The sequence below is a fragment of the Epinephelus fuscoguttatus genome, linkage group LG23, assembly GCF_011397635.1.
Source record: "Epinephelus fuscoguttatus linkage group LG23, E.fuscoguttatus.final_Chr_v1".
NCBI lineage: Eukaryota > Metazoa > Chordata > Actinopteri > Perciformes > Serranidae > Epinephelus > Epinephelus fuscoguttatus.
This window is the reverse complement of record NC_064774.1, coordinates 19,839,007-19,858,011: the sequence shown is the minus strand read 5'-3', so window position 1 is coordinate 19,858,011 and position 19,005 is coordinate 19,839,007. Positions and strand designations below refer to the sequence as shown.

At 38.5% G+C, this 19,005-nt stretch overlaps 2 protein-coding genes across 3 annotated transcripts; both read left to right on the top strand.

Annotated features, from left to right (window-relative positions):
* The first annotated feature begins 352 nt into the window (after positions 1–352).
* On the top strand, positions 353–11,482 carry LOC125884256 (receptor-type tyrosine-protein phosphatase beta-like). Of its 2 annotated transcripts, none has more exons than XM_049569151.1 (12): positions 353–485; positions 568–668; positions 3,884–3,972; positions 4,843–5,482; positions 6,272–6,526; positions 6,854–7,105; positions 7,423–7,546; positions 8,251–8,390; positions 8,513–8,770; positions 9,323–9,592; positions 9,908–10,005; positions 10,162–11,482. In XM_049569151.1, exons 2-12 carry the CDS (start codon positions 620–622, stop codon positions 10,222–10,224), a joined length of 2,238 nt encoding a protein of 745 aa, XP_049425108.1. In that variant the 5' UTR covers positions 353–485; positions 568–619; the 3' UTR covers positions 10,225–11,482. The 2 variants fall into 2 exon arrangements, with proteins under 2 accessions (XP_049425108.1, XP_049425109.1); XM_049569152.1 differs by having other exon boundaries at positions 379–485; positions 571–668.
* A 1,745-nt stretch (positions 11,483–13,227) lies between these two features.
* On the top strand, positions 13,228–18,892 carry LOC125884425 (CD209 antigen-like protein E). Its single transcript, XM_049569372.1, has 6 exons — positions 13,228–13,326; positions 13,711–13,812; positions 15,532–15,663; positions 15,940–16,100; positions 16,188–16,312; positions 18,764–18,892. The coding sequence occupies exons 1-6, from the start codon at positions 13,278–13,280 to the stop codon at positions 18,879–18,881; spliced, it is 687 nt and encodes a 228-aa protein (XP_049425329.1). The 5' UTR covers positions 13,228–13,277; the 3' UTR covers positions 18,882–18,892.
* Positions 18,893–19,005: the final 113 nt, after the last annotated feature.

The following is a 19,005-nucleotide window of genomic DNA, read 5'->3' as shown; positions in this document are numbered from 1 at the left end:
TTCTGTTTTTACACTGCCAAGAAAGTATACTTAAAGGCATTCTTTATTTTTATTTCTGTATCTGTGTAGATTATTTTGGGATCTTAGTTTTGTATAAGAGCTTTATCTTTCAATATTTTTCATTGTCGTTATTTTTTCATGGCTTTTTTTTTTGTACTAATTTGCATTTTGTAACTCGATGCTTAATGCCAAAATAAACACGTAACGTCAAACTGTTGTTGGTGTGTTTTGTTATACAACATAACATCTTATTGCACTCATAAACATGACATCATCTGCATTTTTCCCCGTTAGTACTTTGCATGAGTGAAAAACGTGGATGCAAATCAGGAGCATCCAAAGGTGTTGAATAGTCTTGTGTTGCTAGTTAAATGACCTATTGGTCTTCCATGTTGCTGAACAGGTGTGTTTTGTGTTGTGTGAGTGTCTCATACTGGGAGGTCATTTCCTTCTGTTCAGTGAAGCAGGATGCATCTGTAGCCTGGGTGAGTAGTGAGACAGCATCAGTCTGACTTTATTTAATCTCGATGTATTTTATTTGGTGCCTGCTTTAATTTAATTTCACAGTAGCTGAAATTTCCTGAAGCTGACCTGAATCTAGGATCCACAGGAATCCAAGATGGGGGAGTTGTCTCTCAAGTGTAAAGTCTCCATCCTAATTTCTTGGGGTGAGTATTATTTTCTGTGTTCAGTAATTTTAGAGTCAGGAAAAAAAAATTGAGCTGCAGCTAATTGATATTATCAGCTAATCTAAATCTTGATTGAATGTTCAAGGAAAGCAAACTCTGACATACTTGACATCTTATGGAATTGACAAAAGTAACATTTATTAATTTCATTTTTACAACCATTAATATTTATTTTTTTTTAATTTAGAAGGGCTACAGAGTTGACCTGTTGGGTTGGGACACAACTGATAGCAATATTATTAGATTAATTTGTCAAAAAGTAGAAAGTTTGTCCACCACTTCAGCAGCATTCCCACCATTTAGGAAGCCAGGAAGTGAGACAGGGATCTTGAGGTTGAAGCTAAATCTTATGTGATTTTTTTTTTTTTGAAATTTTCTTTTTATTTGGAAAAGCAAAATATTTACAGTTTCATTTACAACATTGCAATCATTCCCTGGACCCCTAAAGTGTCTTTTCCCTTGGTTTAGCCGCCCCATTCCCCTTGGTAATTGGGTGGGGTGATTACAGAAAGTCCAAGTGTCTTTTCCATGCTGCTCTTCCAAGTTATTTTAAAGTCATTCAAGTATTGTATCCAGTGAACAGAACCAGGGGAGCTCACTTCCCGAGGGATCTCAGTTTCACACACAGTGAAAACAAATTAAAAAAAAATCTTAAATAGAATACTTATTCAAGTGGTACACACAAAAGTATTTTAAATGAAGAGTGGATAGTCACAAATTACAAATAGCCTCAAGTGAAATCATATCTTACAGGTTTTGTGTACTCAGTCCATTTGGACCAAATCTGATAAAACTTTTCTTTTTGTACTCTTAGGGAAAATGATAGTTTTTCCATAATGTAAATTTCCTGTACTATATCTATCCATTCCTCGATGGTGGGTGGTTCTACTTTAAGCCATTTTCTTGTGATAGTTTTTTTACTAGCTGCCAATAGTACATAAAGCAATTTTTTATCATTCTTGTTCCAACTGTGAAAGTCGATATCTCCCAAATACATTGATCCATAGTTGAAGGTAATATTCATCCCCATTACATTTGTTATATGTTTATGGATTTCTTCCCAAAATTCTCTGATAACCTGGCAGTCCCAGAAAATATGAAAGTGACTGGCTCCACTAGTGCCACATAGTCTCCAACAAAAATCACCATTACCCTGATGTCGTTTCTGAATGGGTGTGATAAACAATCTCACTATGTTCTTCCAACAAAACTCACGCCATATGTTTGACCCTGTTGACCTCCATTGTAGCTGACACACTCTTTCCCAACTCTCCACTGAGATCACTGCCTTTCCTTCTTTTTCCCACTTCTCCTTTACATATATATTGTACTGTCTTGTTTTGATTTTTGGATGCCATTATACATTCTGGATACAACTTTGTTGTAGCAGAACATTTTTACACCGATGTTATCAGTATGTACAGTTCGTTTTAGATTTTGAAAGCTTTTAACACATTTTTTAATAGTTTAAATTTGTGATTTATTTGTCTGGGACATGTGTGTTTTCTGGCACAGGGCAAGTTTACAAATTAAATAGATGAAAGCAGATCAACCTATTTTATGAATCATACTTATTTCCTAAATATAAACACTTAAAAATTAATGTTTAACTCCGGAAACAAACTTAGTGTGTTCATAAATTATAATTTTAAGTGTTTTTTGGCAGGACATAAGTTGTCCCAATTCTCAAAAAAGGGTGAAATATGACCACTTACAAAATGTAACTCAAGTACATATTTTAAAGGTGCTGTATGTAAGAATGTGGCCAAATGTACTGGGACACTGCTAATGCTGCTTGCCGTGCTGCTGTAGCTCAGTCGTAACTGTAACTGATGCTGAGACTCTACTGACTGTGTGACTGGTAGACGGTGGTGGGTGGTGCAACAGGCCAAAACACAAATTCAAAACATAAACATGATTTGCAGACTGCAAAAAAATTTTTTTAGATGCGAATATTCTGGCCGTACTATTGTTGTCGGTGAGATCAGTATGTTATATGAACATTATTCCTTAGTCTCTGTGACATATTAGGAGGATTTTACGACTATTTGCTTTAGATTTCTTACATATAGCTCCTTTAAGTATCTGTGCTTTTATTAGAATTTTCAGGGTGATTGCGGGCCTTTAAAATGTCATTTATGCATGTTTGTTAATAAAAGGCCTTAAAAAGTATCAAAATGTCTTAAATTCAGAGTAAATTGGTTGTAAATATTTTTTAGTCACATCACAGTGAGGATTTCTGGTGTTGATGCTTCAGGAAACATCTTTTTAACAGGAGGGAAACATGATTCAACGGGGGAACAGATTTCGACACAACACCTGTATGCGCACAGTGCACCCATTTTCGCCCCCTCTACATACTTGGATCACACAATGAGTCTTCCTCATGAAACTAAGGCTGCGCTCGCCAGCCTGCTCATAAGCTTATTTTTTCTGTGCCTACAGCCGTAAGCACAGAACGTATCCTCTGTGTCATTTTATCTTACTGGTCATTTGTTCACTTGGAAAAAGTATAATTAACTTGGGTGTGTATTTCCATCACAAGTTTGGTGTTTAATTTAAAGTGGTATTAAAAAGCCTTTAAAGTCTTAACTTGTTCATACCTGCAGACACCCTGTATTTTCTTCACTGCCACTTCATACTTCTACCTCACAACATTTCAGAGGGAAGTATTGTACTTTTTATTGCAGTACCATTATCTGACAGCTTTAGTCACCAGTTACAGCTGAAATGATAAGTCGATTAATCAAGTGACAGAAAATTAAGAATATAATACTGTAATTTTACTTCATACTTGCACTTACCTGTTGGCAAAATGTAGATTGACTTCACTCGCTCTAATAACCATATTCCTACATAACCGTTTTCTCTGCACAAGACCACATGTATACGATTTACCTGCAGTTCTTACCTGCGATGCTTAAATAGGTAAAACATAATTTGTCCAAAAATCTGTCCTGAAATTGGTTACACGGTGTCTTAAACAGGTCTTGAAAAGCATTAAATTCAACTTAAAGCATTAGATTTAACCTGTAGACACTGTTGAGTCAGTTGGTTGGACAAAATAATCAGTTTAAAGAGAAAATCATTATGCTTTGCTTTTGTCCCGTCTGTCAGATCATATCAGTTCCTCCCGACTTTAAAAAACCTGTGTCAACACAAACAGCTCATCTCCTTTCTGTGTGCTCCTTCAGCTTTGGTGTTGACGTGCAGCGCTGCAAAACAAGACTACTTCTTTCACTCGGGAAATCTCACCTGGGAGCAGGCCAGGAACCACTGCCAGGTACACCCACCTCGTCCGTATGTGCAGAAATAGGCTAAAATATGCGAGGCACAACTGTGAAAGTTGTTGTTTTTAATTAGCAAGGCACATGTGTATGAGGCTGCATTAAATTATACAGTTATTATTATTTGTCCATAAAAAATTTTAACAATTAATCATTTATCAAAATAGTTGTTGATGATTTTTCTGTCGTTACACGGATTGATAAGTAGACGAATTGTTGCAGCTCTTGTTCGGCTATTTCCAATTTTGTTAAAGACGCTCTCATCAAGACGGACTGTGTTTACATGCACAAAATATTCAGTTTAGAAAAAACTGTTAACATGGCTAATGAAAATGAATATTCTGCTCATATTGCTGTTCAAATGCAGCTGTGAATACTCAGATTAATGTGCCCTGACGTGATCATCACATTAGAATATGGGTAGGTGGACTGTTCCTTGTGCAAGGATTTTTGGCTAAGTTTTCCCACCAGCGGAGAACACAGTCTCCTGCTTACTTTCTTTCAACCACTGTCTTGAAAAGATCAGCGCTGCCGTATGTGCGCAAATCCAAAAACCTATTCATATCCAAGTCAAGTTAAGTGTGTTTCTGCTTGGTGAAATTGATTTGTGTCCAATGTATCCATGACAACGCACAGAGCTGACCGAAAACAGGCAAGAGGCCGCGTGTCGCAAACATGCATGTCTGTCCCACATGTCTTATTCTGCAAATGCTGCATGTGGAAAAATTACTAACCAGGACTGTTCAACAGAATATGTTGTTGACATGACCCGCATCAAATTCAGATCACATCTTCTTAGTATGAAAAGCTCGGCCTGTACAACGTCTACTGTAAAAGATTGACTGTGGCCTTTCACGTCCTGTCAGGTCTGTTACCAAGATCTGGCGACACTGACTCCTGAAAACATCCAAACCATCGCCAAGGAGCAAAACATCACCTCTGACTGCTGGATTGGCCTCCGCAAGAACTTTGACTACAACTCCACCAGCAACTCCAGTATGCCCTGGTCCCGCTGGGCCAACGGGGATCCCCTCCTCTTCCAGAACTGGTACCCCGGTTGGCCCGTGTTCAGATCCTCCTTACCAAAAAGATACTGCTGCACCTGCCAAGGAACATCCCAGGATGCGACAAGCTTGACTGGACTCGCAGAAGAAACAACTGGAAACACAACAAACATGAGCAACTTCACAGATCAAACTGTGACAGACTCTACTGGATTTGGGGAATCCATCCAAACTGTGACAGACTCTACTGGTTTTGGGGAATCCATCCAAACTGTGACAGACTCTACTGGATTTGGGGAATCCACCACCCAAAACATTATGCCCATCACAGCTGCGCCCACGATGACCACACAGCCACCAGCAGAGGCAGGATGTGTGCCGATTCTGGATGTCTCTGAGAACGATACAAACTTCATTGAAGACTCTTGTGTGGCCATGCTCAGCTTCGGGGCTTGGGTTGAAAAGAACTGCTGGGAGCTTCTGCCTTATATATGTTATGAAGGTAGGACTCATTTGGAGACCCTTTGTTGTCGCACCTTTATTTTAGTTCTCACACTGTCGAAAATAAATACTACAGATGATTTGTGCTGTGCGACTGTAAGGTGGCACCTGCATTGAAACAGAAACTTTCTAATCAAATATTATCTTAATTTGGGAAAATTAATAGAAATAAAGTTTTGTGTTTGATGTCATAACCCGTACTTTTGCGCCGTGACAACAACTCACTTAACGTTAACAAATAATATAACATCTCGAAAAAGATAAATCGCAGCTGAATTCGTTTTCTAGATCAAAGTACTGCCAAACCGCGCTGGTTTTGCAAGAGGACCTCTCTCTTATTTCCCACTGTGCTGTTTTAAAGCTCCAGTCTACTCGAGCATTACCGCGGGGAGGGGGGCTGCCGTCTGAACACTAGTAGGTGTCTGTAGCACCTACTAGTGGTGGGCAGTTGCATGACAGATAAGCAGCCTTTTACATGAATAAAACAGTAATTGGTTTAACCGACTAATATTTCTGGTGCCGACTAGTGATGGGGCGGATGTTTAATCATTCAAACGTCCAATTGCGCGCATCTCTAATGACAAGGCTATGCAGAATTCAAAGTGACTGGCTTACTTCATTTAATTGTTGCGTTCTCAACATTGCAACATCCTGGAGGGACTTGTGTAAAGTCTAATATGCAGCCATACAGCCCATTTTTGCACCATCACCCCTTTTCTGTGTGTGTTACCTTTCTGGACATCTGAGCCTCTTTGCACATTGACAGTCTTCATCTTATTTCCAACCGCAGATAGTTTCTTTGGTGAAGTCACCATGACCAACAGGACTTCCGACAGCGCCGTTCTCACATGGGAACCCGGGCCTGGTGACATCAGCCATTACCGCGTAGAGGTCAGAGTGAACAAAACCCTCAAAATAGACATCCAGACTAAAAATTTGACCTATAAACCCGTCAACTTGACAGGAGGCACTGGCTACTCAGTCCAGGTGTTCCCTGTGAAGTGTGGGAGAGACCTCAACCCGCAGGAGCTCCTCTTCTACACCAGTGAGTTTGTCTCCGTTTGTGAAATGTGACTGCATTTAAATAATATTTTATTTAGATTCATTTACAATACCTTACACAGCCCCACGTCAAATAATGTGAACTGTCCCTTTGATATAAGTAAGTAAGGAGAGGCAAACAAGCAAAGTCTCTCTGAACATTTGTTTTTCCAGAAGAGTTTTCATAATCCAACTTCCATTAAGACTATCATCATCCTCACCTTACATTTTCAAATATAACTCAATAAATTAATACACAGATTAAAAAAATAATGAGCCCTAGTTAGAACGCAAACACTTGTTACCCTGTTTATATCGTTTTATTTTTCAGCACCAGACAAAGTCTCAAACCTCACGGCCACCAATGTGACAGAAACATCTGTCCACCTGAGCTGGAACAGACCAGCTGGAAACGTGGATTACTATCTTATTAAAGTCCAGGGTACTGACCGGAAGAAAAGTACAACAGAGAGCCAAGGAGTCGACAAGTTGACACCTGGAACTCTGTACACATTCACTGTCATCTCAGGAGTCCTGGACGGATCCACATGGAGCGAAGAAACCAGCATCAAAATATACACCAGTAAGTTTATATCACAAAGTGAGCTGTGTGTTACAACTTATGAACTTTCCTCTACAGACTCTTTCATTTGTATTTGTTTGAATAACAGGAAGCACACTGTATGAATGAGACCAGTGAAAACAAAAAGCTTGTTTGGGGTTAGATGAGGAAAAAAGTTTACAGCTGGTTATTTGGCTGACAGAGTATAAAATTCAAATCAGCAAAGGCAAATTAGAGCTGCATCTCACCTGAACAGTGACGCCAGTGAGAACGTTATCAGGCTGGCTGTCAGTACACAAAGTGATGTTGTGTTTGTGCTTGTGTGTTGTCTCTTTCAGAGCCTGGGAAAGTGTCCAACCTGACAGTGTCAAATAATACCATGGACTCACTGCAACTAAAATGGGAGCCACCTGAGGGAGAAGTCACGGGTTACAGAGTGGTGGCTTTGAATGACAGTAATCAGTATGTATTTGTAGACAAATAGTCCAGAATTTATTTGCTTTATTCACTTTTAAATTCAGCTATATTCAGCCACTGGCTTCAGAGATTGCAGCACTTCTACCTTGCATTAAAATCGTTTCTACATATGATTTGACCTGATTACATGCAGTTACTAAACGGCCCGGCCACAGACAATGCTGAATGCTGCTGCATTCAGAACCGTTGGAAATTCGATCACCTAAAAAACATTTTAATGCAAGGTGTAAAGCGGGTCTGTTATCCCTGGTGCCCAGAGGAGAAATCCTAATGACTAAATTTGTTCTCTTAATTTTGATAATCTAGTAACTTTAACTTTAGAATGAAATGTGCTATATGAGTAAAGCTGCCTTTCTTTGCTTTGGCCTGAAATGATCTAAATTACTTTATCTTATGGTTCAACTGAAGGTGAGCATTGTCAGCAGTCCCTCACTGCATTTATACATACAGTTGGTAAAGTTAAACCAGAAAATTATATAAATAGTGTTGTATTACATAAATGTTTCTTAGATTGCCAGACTTCTGAATTGTCTGAATTTTAGCGATGTTGCTGCAAAGGAATAGAAGTGATTTCCCGAACTACAAAAAACCCCAAGCTGTAGTAAACTGGTGGTATCTAGTCACTCTGGAGATGCACAGTCGTCTATGGCAGCAGCAGAATGATTCAAATAACTGTCTCCTCCAAACAGCGTACTGTTTAATGAAAGTGTGACAAAACCGGAAAAGAAGGTACCAAGGCTGCCGATGGGCACCAAGATAACCCTCAGGGTATCAGCACTGACCAATGGCAGCCTGGAGGGAGATACCACGACTGTCGTCAACTACACTGGTAACTCCAGTTGTGACTGCTATGTGTCGGTCGTTAGAGAAAACCATCATTTACAAAAACAGAACAAAACTCTGTACCGCTGTGTTCAATGTCACTAATCTGACTTTGTGACTCCTTCTTAGCTCCTGGACCAATTTCAAACCTGGATTTGAACTCAACACATAACTCCCTCACTGCCACGTGGAATCCATCTGAAGGTAACCCTTCATCTTACACTGTCGAGCTCCAGCTGGACGGCACACTTGTAACTACAGCGAACAATGTAACAGAATTGACGAAGCACTTTGACGGACTGATGAATGCAGCCAATTACACCGTGATTGTCTACGCCATTAGTGGACATATCAAAAGCTCACCAGTGGCAGACACCAAATTCACCAGTGAGTCACTTTTGCTGCATTACCACTGCATGATGTACCTGTATTTAACTTAACTCGCTTGGTTCTCTTCTTTTTTGGTTTTCCTTTGAGAAAAGTTGTACAGTGCCAGTTATTTTATCCATTTGTATGTTGATTTGGCGCCACCGGTGGTGACTGCTGGTAACAGCAAGTGTGATTTAATTAAGGGAACAGTGAGGCTGATAGCACTGAGATAACACTGAGAACAGTAACTCTGGATTGCATACTGCCTCGTTTACTGTGATGCTTCTTGTGTGTGAAAGCAATTGGACTCTGCGGTCGGTGGCTGACTCCGCCACAGACAATGAATACAGCTATACAGAGAGTTAATTACAGAATGCCATCAAATGGCTGTTGCTGAAAAAATGTCGGCCACAAATAGGGTTTGATTTCATGAAAATCTCGGGGATTATAATTTTAAAATCTGCCGATATATTCTTACTTTATTAGTTGATCAAATATATTAAACACTTATAATGAAAATACTTAAACTGCAAAATAATATGATAAATCACTGTGTCTTTGTTTTTTCAGAGCCTTCACCACCTACTCATCTTGAAGTCACTAAGACCTCAAAAAACCAGATCACCTTCCAGTGGAAGGCCCCTGTCAACATATCAAAAGCCATGTACTCTGTCAAAATAAACTCCAGCTTCTGGAACTACAGCAAGGTCGAGACTTTGTACAACAAGACTTCCTACACTTCTGAAGGCTTAATATCAGGGACCAAGTACGACTTTGAAGTAAGAACAATTACAACACCTGAAGAGAGAAGTGACCCAGTGACTGTGTCAAACTGTACAGGTGAGAGACCTAAAAGACCGTACTGGTTGTTTGCATGTTTCTAGAGTTTTGTTTTTTTTTTCTTTTCGCATGCGCCATCAGTTTTTGTGTGCAGAAAATAAAGTGGCAAAGACTTGAAACGGTCTTGAGGAAAATCAATTTTTGGTGTATTTGATGAAACTCAAGTATCTCAAGACAGGTCAGGGTCAGGTACAGAATTTGTGACACTAATCTTGGGTGTATTCTAACACATGCAAATCTTACAGCATCAGTGAGACTTTGTTTCTTTGTCCCACCTCCTCTTTACACATCTCACAGTTTCTGTTTGTTCCCCAGAGCCGGACAAAAGGGAAATCGGTCTGTCTATGTTGTGCTCTTCGGCTGAGATTCTCCTCTGTGACAGCTCCACCACAAAGAAAGACGTGTTTGAGCAGGTATGTCAATCACCACATGCAGGAAAATAAAAACAGGGTTTGGGAGGTAAACTCAATAAGCAGCTCTCTCCTCTAACTAAAACAAACTACAAGCAAGGTAATTATTTATATAAGGTTTGTCTGATAAGCAGCTTGTGTTTGTGTGTTTTGTTGCAGTTGAAAGCACATTTCAACAACCTGTTGGGGGACAACATTTTCTGGGAACTCGAGGACAACTGAAAACTGAAGTTAATCTGTTGTGATGAAGGTATATTAGACAGAGATATTTTCTGTACTCAGTTTACTGTTTTTGCTCAGTTCTGCTCCTGAGGAAATCACATATTAATCCACAGTGTGTCACATTTAGTCAAAAGAAACAAGACATTATAAGTTTGTTTTGTGTGATAGGTACGATTGTAAAAATGTGTGTTTGCTCTATTTAGAATTTGTTAGAAATACGATACAATAACACAAATCTATTTTATGCTTTTGTTGCTTTCCTCTTATTTGTATTTTGTTATATTTCTTTTTCTGGATGTTGTTTTGTGTGTGTGGCCCTTTTTCACCATGAAATAAAAAAGATAAACATTAAATCAACATCTGTGGTAAAAAAAAAAAAAATTTCTCACGAGGTCAAAATTATAAATTAGTGACTCAAAGTAAGAACAAATTATGAGCAACAGACAAAATCATGAAAATGTTCACTTACTAGGTTAAATCATGAGAATTTTAATTTTCACGTTTAACTCCTTATCCATTGTTTTTCATGGCAGAAATGGACTTCTTAATATGTGTCTGATGTTGTTACCCCCTAAATAAATAAAAACTTTTTTGTTATCTAGCATTTTTGGGAGATGATTTCTTACGTGAATATTGATCTTATTTATCATGGTCCAGTGCACAATAAAGTTTTCAAGCTGACCACATCACAGCGACCTTTGTTAAAGTCTGATTTGAAGAGATGCTACGATACTATGCAACACAGTCTCAAAGAAATAGTCTATTACGAACGGTCTTAGTTTGGTTAACTTCAGGGAAAGAGAAAGACTTAGTTAGATTTAGAGAACAAAAATACTCTGTTAAGTTTCGGACACAATTGTAGTTTCAGATAAAACATCTACGCAGGGGATGTACAGCAAGAGACAAACGTGCGTGCTTTGCACAGTTATGTAAAGTCCTGCAACCAAGTTGACTTTTGGTTTCATACAGGACACAAACAGCAGTCTTCCAGTTGACAGTCCAGGTTTGTTTGACCCTTGCGTCTGCCTCTCTAGCTCTTTATACTAAATTTGTGTGTCCACCGTGACAAAAGATCCACACTACCTTTGTATTGGAATTGTCTTCATGTTGCCAGCATGTAAGTTTAACACATTTTGTGCCCACCACCACGTCATGTGTTCACACATGTCTCTGATGTACATTACACGGATAATATTTGAGTACTGTTTACTCCAGTTTTACTGCTTTTTTAAAACAAGACAACATTTACAATGACCATAAAGCCAATAAATTAACCAAGATAAATAATAGTGGTGTGCACTACTCCTTTTTCTTCTGTTTTGCTTTTATTTAAAGGAACAGTGTGTGGGATTTAGTGGCATCTAGCAGTGAAGATTGCAGATTGCAACCAGCTGAAACTTGTCCTGTGAGCATTAGAATTCCCTCAATGTTCACTGCGCAGGAGGTTTTTACCAGGAGCCGAATTATCCGCAGAGGTCTCCTCCTCTATTAAACAAAAGTGATTAAAACCAGTAAAAACACTGAACAAAGCAGTGTCATGTTACAAATCAGTGTTTCTCTGACACTGTTTGGATACGTACTCGTTGGATACGGGCCGCAAGCCCAGCACCTCCTAATGTGTGCTCACCTTTTCCTCTGATAACTTAAGATGCACGTGTTCAGCAGGTTTTTACCGGAAAACGAGTTATCCACAGAGGTCTCTTACTCTCCAAAACAAACAGACAAACTGATATGAAAGCACGAATGCTCCTATGTAAAGCCAGTGTTTTGTTTGTCCAGTCTGGGCTACTGTAGAAACATGGCAATGCAACATGGTGATCTCTGTAGACGAGGACCAGCTCCCTATGTAGATAGAAACAGCTCATTCTAAGGTAACAAAAACACTACGAATCTTATTTTCAGGTGATCATACATTAAAGAAAATATGTGTAGTATCATCCATATCTGCCAATACATCCCCTTAAATCCTGAACACACTGAAGCTTTAATTTCCAAATGAAAGTCTGCATGTTGCATTTCCCCGGGGTGTACAGATGTTACATGTGAAGTTAGAAAAGGTAAGATTCTCAGTGAAAGGCAGATCTGTGATTTTTTTTTTTTCATATGCAATTTTTTTTCATACACTAATTTTTTTTTCATACACTAATTTTTTTATACACTAATTTTTTCTTACACTATTTTAACATCTGACAATTCCCCCATCCCATTTTTTAAAAAAAAAATTGTATAAAGTATTCAAATTGTTATTTTTATTTATTTAATGTTTCCCTTTTTATCTATTTATTCAGAATTATTTGTATTATTACTTTTATTTTTTTAAATATTCATACACGCAGTATTTTATTTCCCGTAGAATGTTTTTTTGTGGTTTGGGTGGGGGGTATTCATTTAACAACACAAATAAGAAAGATTTATTTTTCTACCTCTGTCCTTTTTTCCCCCCTATTCCCCCCAAAAAAAGATGAATAAAAAGATTACAAGTCGCATGATGAACTCTTACCCTCAGTTAGCCTCAATCTTATATTTTAAGACTGGATAAAGGAGAACAGTGGGAGGAAAGGGGGTTTGAACAGTGATGAAAAGAAAAAGTCCCACCTCTCTGTTGTTAAGTTACAAATGTGATTAAAGGCCAAAGTGAGACACACCTTCACCTGATGGCTCTGTTTGATAGTACGAAGATAATCAGTAGATAAGCAGCAGATAGATGAGCTCAGGTCAGCAGATGAACACAGTGGTTTTTTTTTAAGTGTTACAGAGATAAAGCAGTTATGTCAGGTCCAGGCTTCATATCTGCACATTTAACACCTCCAGGCTCTGAGACGGTGCTGTGAGAAACACTTACTACATATATAAGCTGTCGGTACACCCTGCCAACTTCCTCTGTTACACGCCAACATGTAATTTAGGGCTCTCCTTTCGAGCTACTGAGTTGAAGAGGACGGCTGTGGTATGAGGAAGGGGCGGCACCTTTCATTCAGCTTATTGTGCGAAGGTTAAGTCAACAAGCATGTGAAGCAGTTGACGTGAGAGGAGAAGGAGTATCGAACAGCTGCATGGATCTGAGACACCAGGAGGAGGATGCAAGGAGGGAGACACCTGCAGGTAAGTTAAAGACCTTACCTTACCTTTATACCTGTCAGATACCACACCTGAGGTCAGAGTTCCAGGCTGAACAATAACAAGCAAAGCTGCAGTTTTTTTTTCTGGTTTCAAAGTTCGGGTTAAGTTTTACTTTTCTGTGAAAGTGTCACAGTTTTATCTTAATGGGTGTCAGAGGTCAAAAGGGGAAACTGTGCATGCACATACCATTCATAAGCAAGTGAAACATCAGCAACACCCTTAACATTTAGAAGACTGAAAAATTTGATGTTTGATAATAAACGTTCTCAATGAAAGGTCATGTTATCCTGAAAGTGATCATTTTAGAGAAGTGTCTCAGTGCATCGATGCAATTCTGATGGTTTACTTCTGTTTTGATGACCACAGATGCAGGATGCTGCCAAACTTGTCGGCTGACAGCTCGTGTGGCAGTTGCTATGGCAACAATAATCCTGGTCATGGGACTTCTTTTGTGTTTGGTGCTATTTGGTGAGTATGAATAAAAAAATTATACGTTTTTTTTTTTTTATGTTTATATCTGACACATACATCATCACAACATACTGATGCCAAGGGTTAGCAGTATTTCCTCTGCTGACACTTACACTCCTAAACATATCTACTTCTTCTAAGTGTCTTGATGTTACTCACTGTCTTTTCTTAGAATAAAACAAAGGGGGGGTTTCAGATTTCTCACCACAGCATTGTGCATATTAGACAACAGTACATACAACAACATATCATGGGCGAATTATGAGACGATGGGCCCCTGGGCACAGACATGCAAAAGATCCCCACACTTCTACATAGGAGCAAGACACACTGACTCTGTGGTGGTTTTGCCTCTTTTTTTGTTGTTTTCTTGTCTGTTTGCAGTTCCTTTGCATCTCTTTGTAATCTTTTTGTATATTTTTTTGGTTATTTTGTGTGTCTCGTGGTTGTTTTTCCCTCTTTTTTGAATTATTTTGTGTCTCTTTGCAGTTGCTTTGCATCTCTTTGTTGCCATTTCCTGTGTCTTTGAAGTTATTTTGTATCTTTTTTTGGTTATTTTGTGTGTCTCTGAAGTTATTTTGTATCCTTTTTTGGGGTTATTTTGTGTCTCTTTGTAGTCACTTTGTGTGTCTTTTAAGTTTTTTTTTAAATTGTTTTGTGTCTCTTTGACATCACTTTGTGTCTCTTTGAAGTTATTTTGTGTATCTTTTAAGTTATTTGTATCTTTTTTTGGTTGTTTTGTGTCTTTGTTGTCATTTTGTGTCTCTGAAGTTATTTTGTATCTGTTTTTGGGTTATTTTGTGTCTCTTTGTAGTCACTTTGTGTGTCTTTTAAGGTTTTTTTTATTGTTTTGTGTGTCTTTGAAGTTATTTTGTGTGTCTTTGAAGTTATTTTGTATCTTTTTTTTGATTATCTGGTGTCTGTAGTCATTTTGTGTGTCTTAAGTTTTTTTAAATTGTTTTTGTCTCTTTGACGTCATTTTGTGTCTCTTTGAAGTTATTTTGTGTGCCTTCCAAGTTATTTGTATCTTTTTTGGTTGTTTTGTGTCTCTTTGTTGTCATTTTGTGTCTCTGAAGTTATTTTGTATCTGTTTTTGGTTATTTTCTGTCTCTTGTAGTCATTTTGTGTTTCTTAGAAATTATTTTGTATCTTTTTTGTGTTGTTTTTTTGTGTCTCCTTGTAGTCATTTTGTGTCTCTGAAGTTATTTTGTATATTTTTTTTCGTTATTTTGTGTCTCTGTAGTCATTTTGTGTCTCTTTGAAGTTATTTTGTGTGTCTTTTAAGTTATTTGTATCTGTTTTTGGTTAATTTGTGTCTCTTTGTCGTCACTTTGTGCGGCTTTGAAGTAATTTGGATCTTTTTTGGTTGTTTTGTGTCTCTTTGTAGACATTTCTGTCTCTTTTAGGTTATTTTGTGTCTTTTTTGGTTGACCTGTTTTTAGTCATTTTGTGTGTCTTTCTGCTCAGTGTGTGTTCATTTGAGTGACATTTTGTAGGTTGGGGTGGGGGGGGGGCGACACATAAGTCTGCTCAGTTATTCATCTATACAGCGCGCAGTAACACGGTACAATGACAGACAGACAAACATAGTATTGTCTGTGCTGTAGCAGCAGAGCGTGCACTATTTTCTTTATCATCAAACGTCCGCTGATAAAGACAAACCCACATCAAGTTACTAAGTTTCTCACGTTCATTTGCCAAACTTTGTTTTGTCAGCCGCATTGAGGGGAGCACCAGAAGTGGATCAGACCTCTAAATCTTCTGCAGAGGAGCTGATGATGGAGCAACTGCAGCAGTGCCAAAAAAAGCGCCATGATGTGGACCTGATGCTCCACACCGTCACTCGAGGTGATTCACACTTTCCTCTCTGATACAAACATCTGACATGCTGCACATTACATCTCAAACTGTCTGTTTACAGTCTCACACACACACTTTGCGTTCTCTAAAAGATGGAAATGAAGTTGATGTGTGGTTTCTGGTTGTATGACTTAGTTTTCACAGATAAAGTGTTGAGAGCTCTCATGACATCTTGCAGTGTTGCATTATATCAACAAGTGACTTCAACACTGTCAGGACTTTTACAGACTACGCTCATCTGTGTTCCCTTCCTGCTGTGTGTAGACTCCAGGTGCAGGTTGTGTCCAGACGGTTGGCTGTGGTGGAGGAGTCACTGCTACTTCTTTTCAGTGGGGCTGCAGGACAATCGAAAGTGGAACGGGAGTGCAGAGTTCTGCCTGCAGCACAACAGCAGCCTGGCTGTGATCAAAGACTCTGCAGAGATGGTAACTTTGCACAGTGTCAGAGCATGTAACCAGACAGAAAACATCAGGTGGCATCAGTGTCCTTTAAATATGTCACTTCCTCCTCAGGAGTTTATCCAAGGTGTGATGGGAAAGTTCCCTCGGTTCCCCTTCCTGTGGGTGGGACTGACAGACGCCGAGCAGGAGGGTCGGTGGCTGTGGACGGACGGGACGGACATCCAGCACTACATGCCGTGAGTCCAGATCTACACACAGTTAACAGGATGAAGGTTTTTGAATTACAGAAATGTTGAACATCTGAGAACAAAGGTGACAAGGGAGATAGAAAGGACAATATTCTGTATCAGCATCTGTGGAAACTGCAGAACTTCAAACTTTATTTATTTATATAACACCTTCTATACAAACAGGCAGCCCAAATGGCTACACATAGCTAGATTAAAACTACCCATACAAAAAAAAAAAAAAATTAAATAAATACGATTTTAAAACACTAAAAATCACAACAACAAAACAATAAAATATTAAAAATTAATAACTAAATGTCAGGGCGGCACGGTGGTGTGGTGGTTAGCACTCTCGCCTCACAGCAAGAGGGTTGCCGGTTCGATCCCGGGCGTGGGAGCCCTTCTGTGTGGAGTTTGCATGTTCTCCCCGTGTCAGCGTGGGTTCTCTCCGGGCACTCCGGCTTCCTCCCACAGTCCAAAGACATGCAGATTGGGGACTAGGTTAATTGGTGACTCTAAATTGTCCGTAGGGGTGAATGTGAGCGTGAATGGTTGTTTGTCTCTATGTGTCAGCCCTGCGATAGTCTGGCGACCTGTCCAGGGTGTACCCTCTCGCCCGATGTAGCTGGGATAGGCTCCAGCCCCCCCGCGACCCTCAAGAGGATGAAGCGGTTAGAAGATGAATGAATGAATGAACTAAATGTCAACAGAAAAATATGAAATAATGTAAACCAGTTATTAAAACTTGAAAACTAACATTACTCCAAATTACAAGCCAGATTAGAAAGATAGGTCTTTAATTTCCTTTTGAAAATACCGAGAATGGAGAGAATACTGCCACTGATTTATTTGTAGAGCTTTGAGAAAATTCCTCACAGCGAGATACTGTAAGTGAAGTATTAAATTACTTTTTTTCCTACTGAATCCACTAAAACCAGATTTAAATTACAAACACAGCTCAAACTGTGAGGAAACAAATGTGCCTGTTTAATTCAGCAAGGGATCAATAAATATAGAAACTTATTTGTGAATCTGTTATCTATAATATTGTAAAATATGCATGTATCTCATGTTTTATATATATATATATATATATATATATATATATATATATATATTAAATACAACCAACATACAACCAACAATAGCGAGATTTTATTTATTATTATTATTATTTTTTTTTTTTTTCATTTATCCAAAGGAGGGGATTTCAGCATTTTAGCAGCATTCAAATCAGAAAAATAATATTAAAAAAAAAAAGGTAATACTTTATTTTATCGGTTTGTAATTAATTAAATTTCTTGAAGAAGTGTTATGGAAAGACCTATGTCATTATAAGAAAAACAAGAGAAACTTATTTAAATCAGGAATTTGTTGAATTTATAAGCACTGATTTCCAATTTTCTTAAAAGAAAATATAAGATAAGATAAATATTTACTGCTCCAACACCGGGGAAATATACATGCTACATCAGCTCAAGAGTTCAGAGCAAAAGAAAATGTGATTGAGTGATAACTAAAATTAAAGCAGCTGTGCGTAACTTTCAGTTTTCGTTGATTATAGCGCCCCTTTTGGTCGAAGCGGTATGACACCCACAGCCTGGTGTCGTAAAATTCCGACTGCAGCTTTCGGCTTCATTCGTAAAATCTCGACTGCAAACGGCAATAACCGCATGCATTTGTTTTGGAGAGCGAGAGGAAAATCATAAATGTTCTGGTGTAGCTCTGAATTTCTTATCAACTGAGGATAACTGCCTGCTGTATATCTGTAAAGTAAATATTCCATTTAATTATTATTATTAGATACGTTGTTCTTCATATTGTGTCTGTTGAATTTTATTACTGCAACTGTCGTTACTTGTTTTGCCCCCTCACCTACCTCTGCATATTTTCCAATTTAATGCACATTGTGTGTGTGTGTCAGCATGTTGGTGCCTCTTTTATGTATTACATCGTTTGTGGAGATGTGTGTGGGTGTGTGTATATCATGGTAGTTGTTTGGGGAAGTTGGTTAACATGCTCATGTTGAGTCTGATTTTGGGGCCAGAGTGAGGCTTAGCCAAGAGTATGACCCCCAGATATGTATATGTGTGTTACACATGTTGTGTATGATATTTGTCGCAATAAAAACAGACTTGAGCTCTTTAGATACTGATAGAAAACACATCTTTGACGTGTATCTGTTTTTTTCTTCAATAATAACACACATACCTTATGACATTTAGTTCAGTTTGCTTTTATTACAACAATATATACAAGTATATACATATATACATAGATATACACATACGTGCAACTGATTGTATCCGTCTAACATCATCACCACATACTCTAAATATGTAAATACAGATCAGATTTATTTGCACGCTAACATGTTGCCCTCTTATCAGTTGTGTGTGTGTGTGTGTGTGTGTGTGTGTGTGTGTGTGTGTGTGTGTGTGTGTGTGTGTACTAAAGGGTGACGGTGCAGTGGGACGCTGATCACAGGGACTGTGCAGACCTGAGGGGAGGTGGGAGTCTTTTTGCCACCAGCTGTGAGTCATACGGACCCTGGGCTTGTAAGAGAGACTCCTGACACACTTCAACACACATTTAAGCTTTCTTTATGTACAACATGCTGGCGTTTTATACCAAGGATTTGATATGTTACAGTATTTGGAAATCCTACTTAAGCTACACTTCATGTCATACAACGTTAT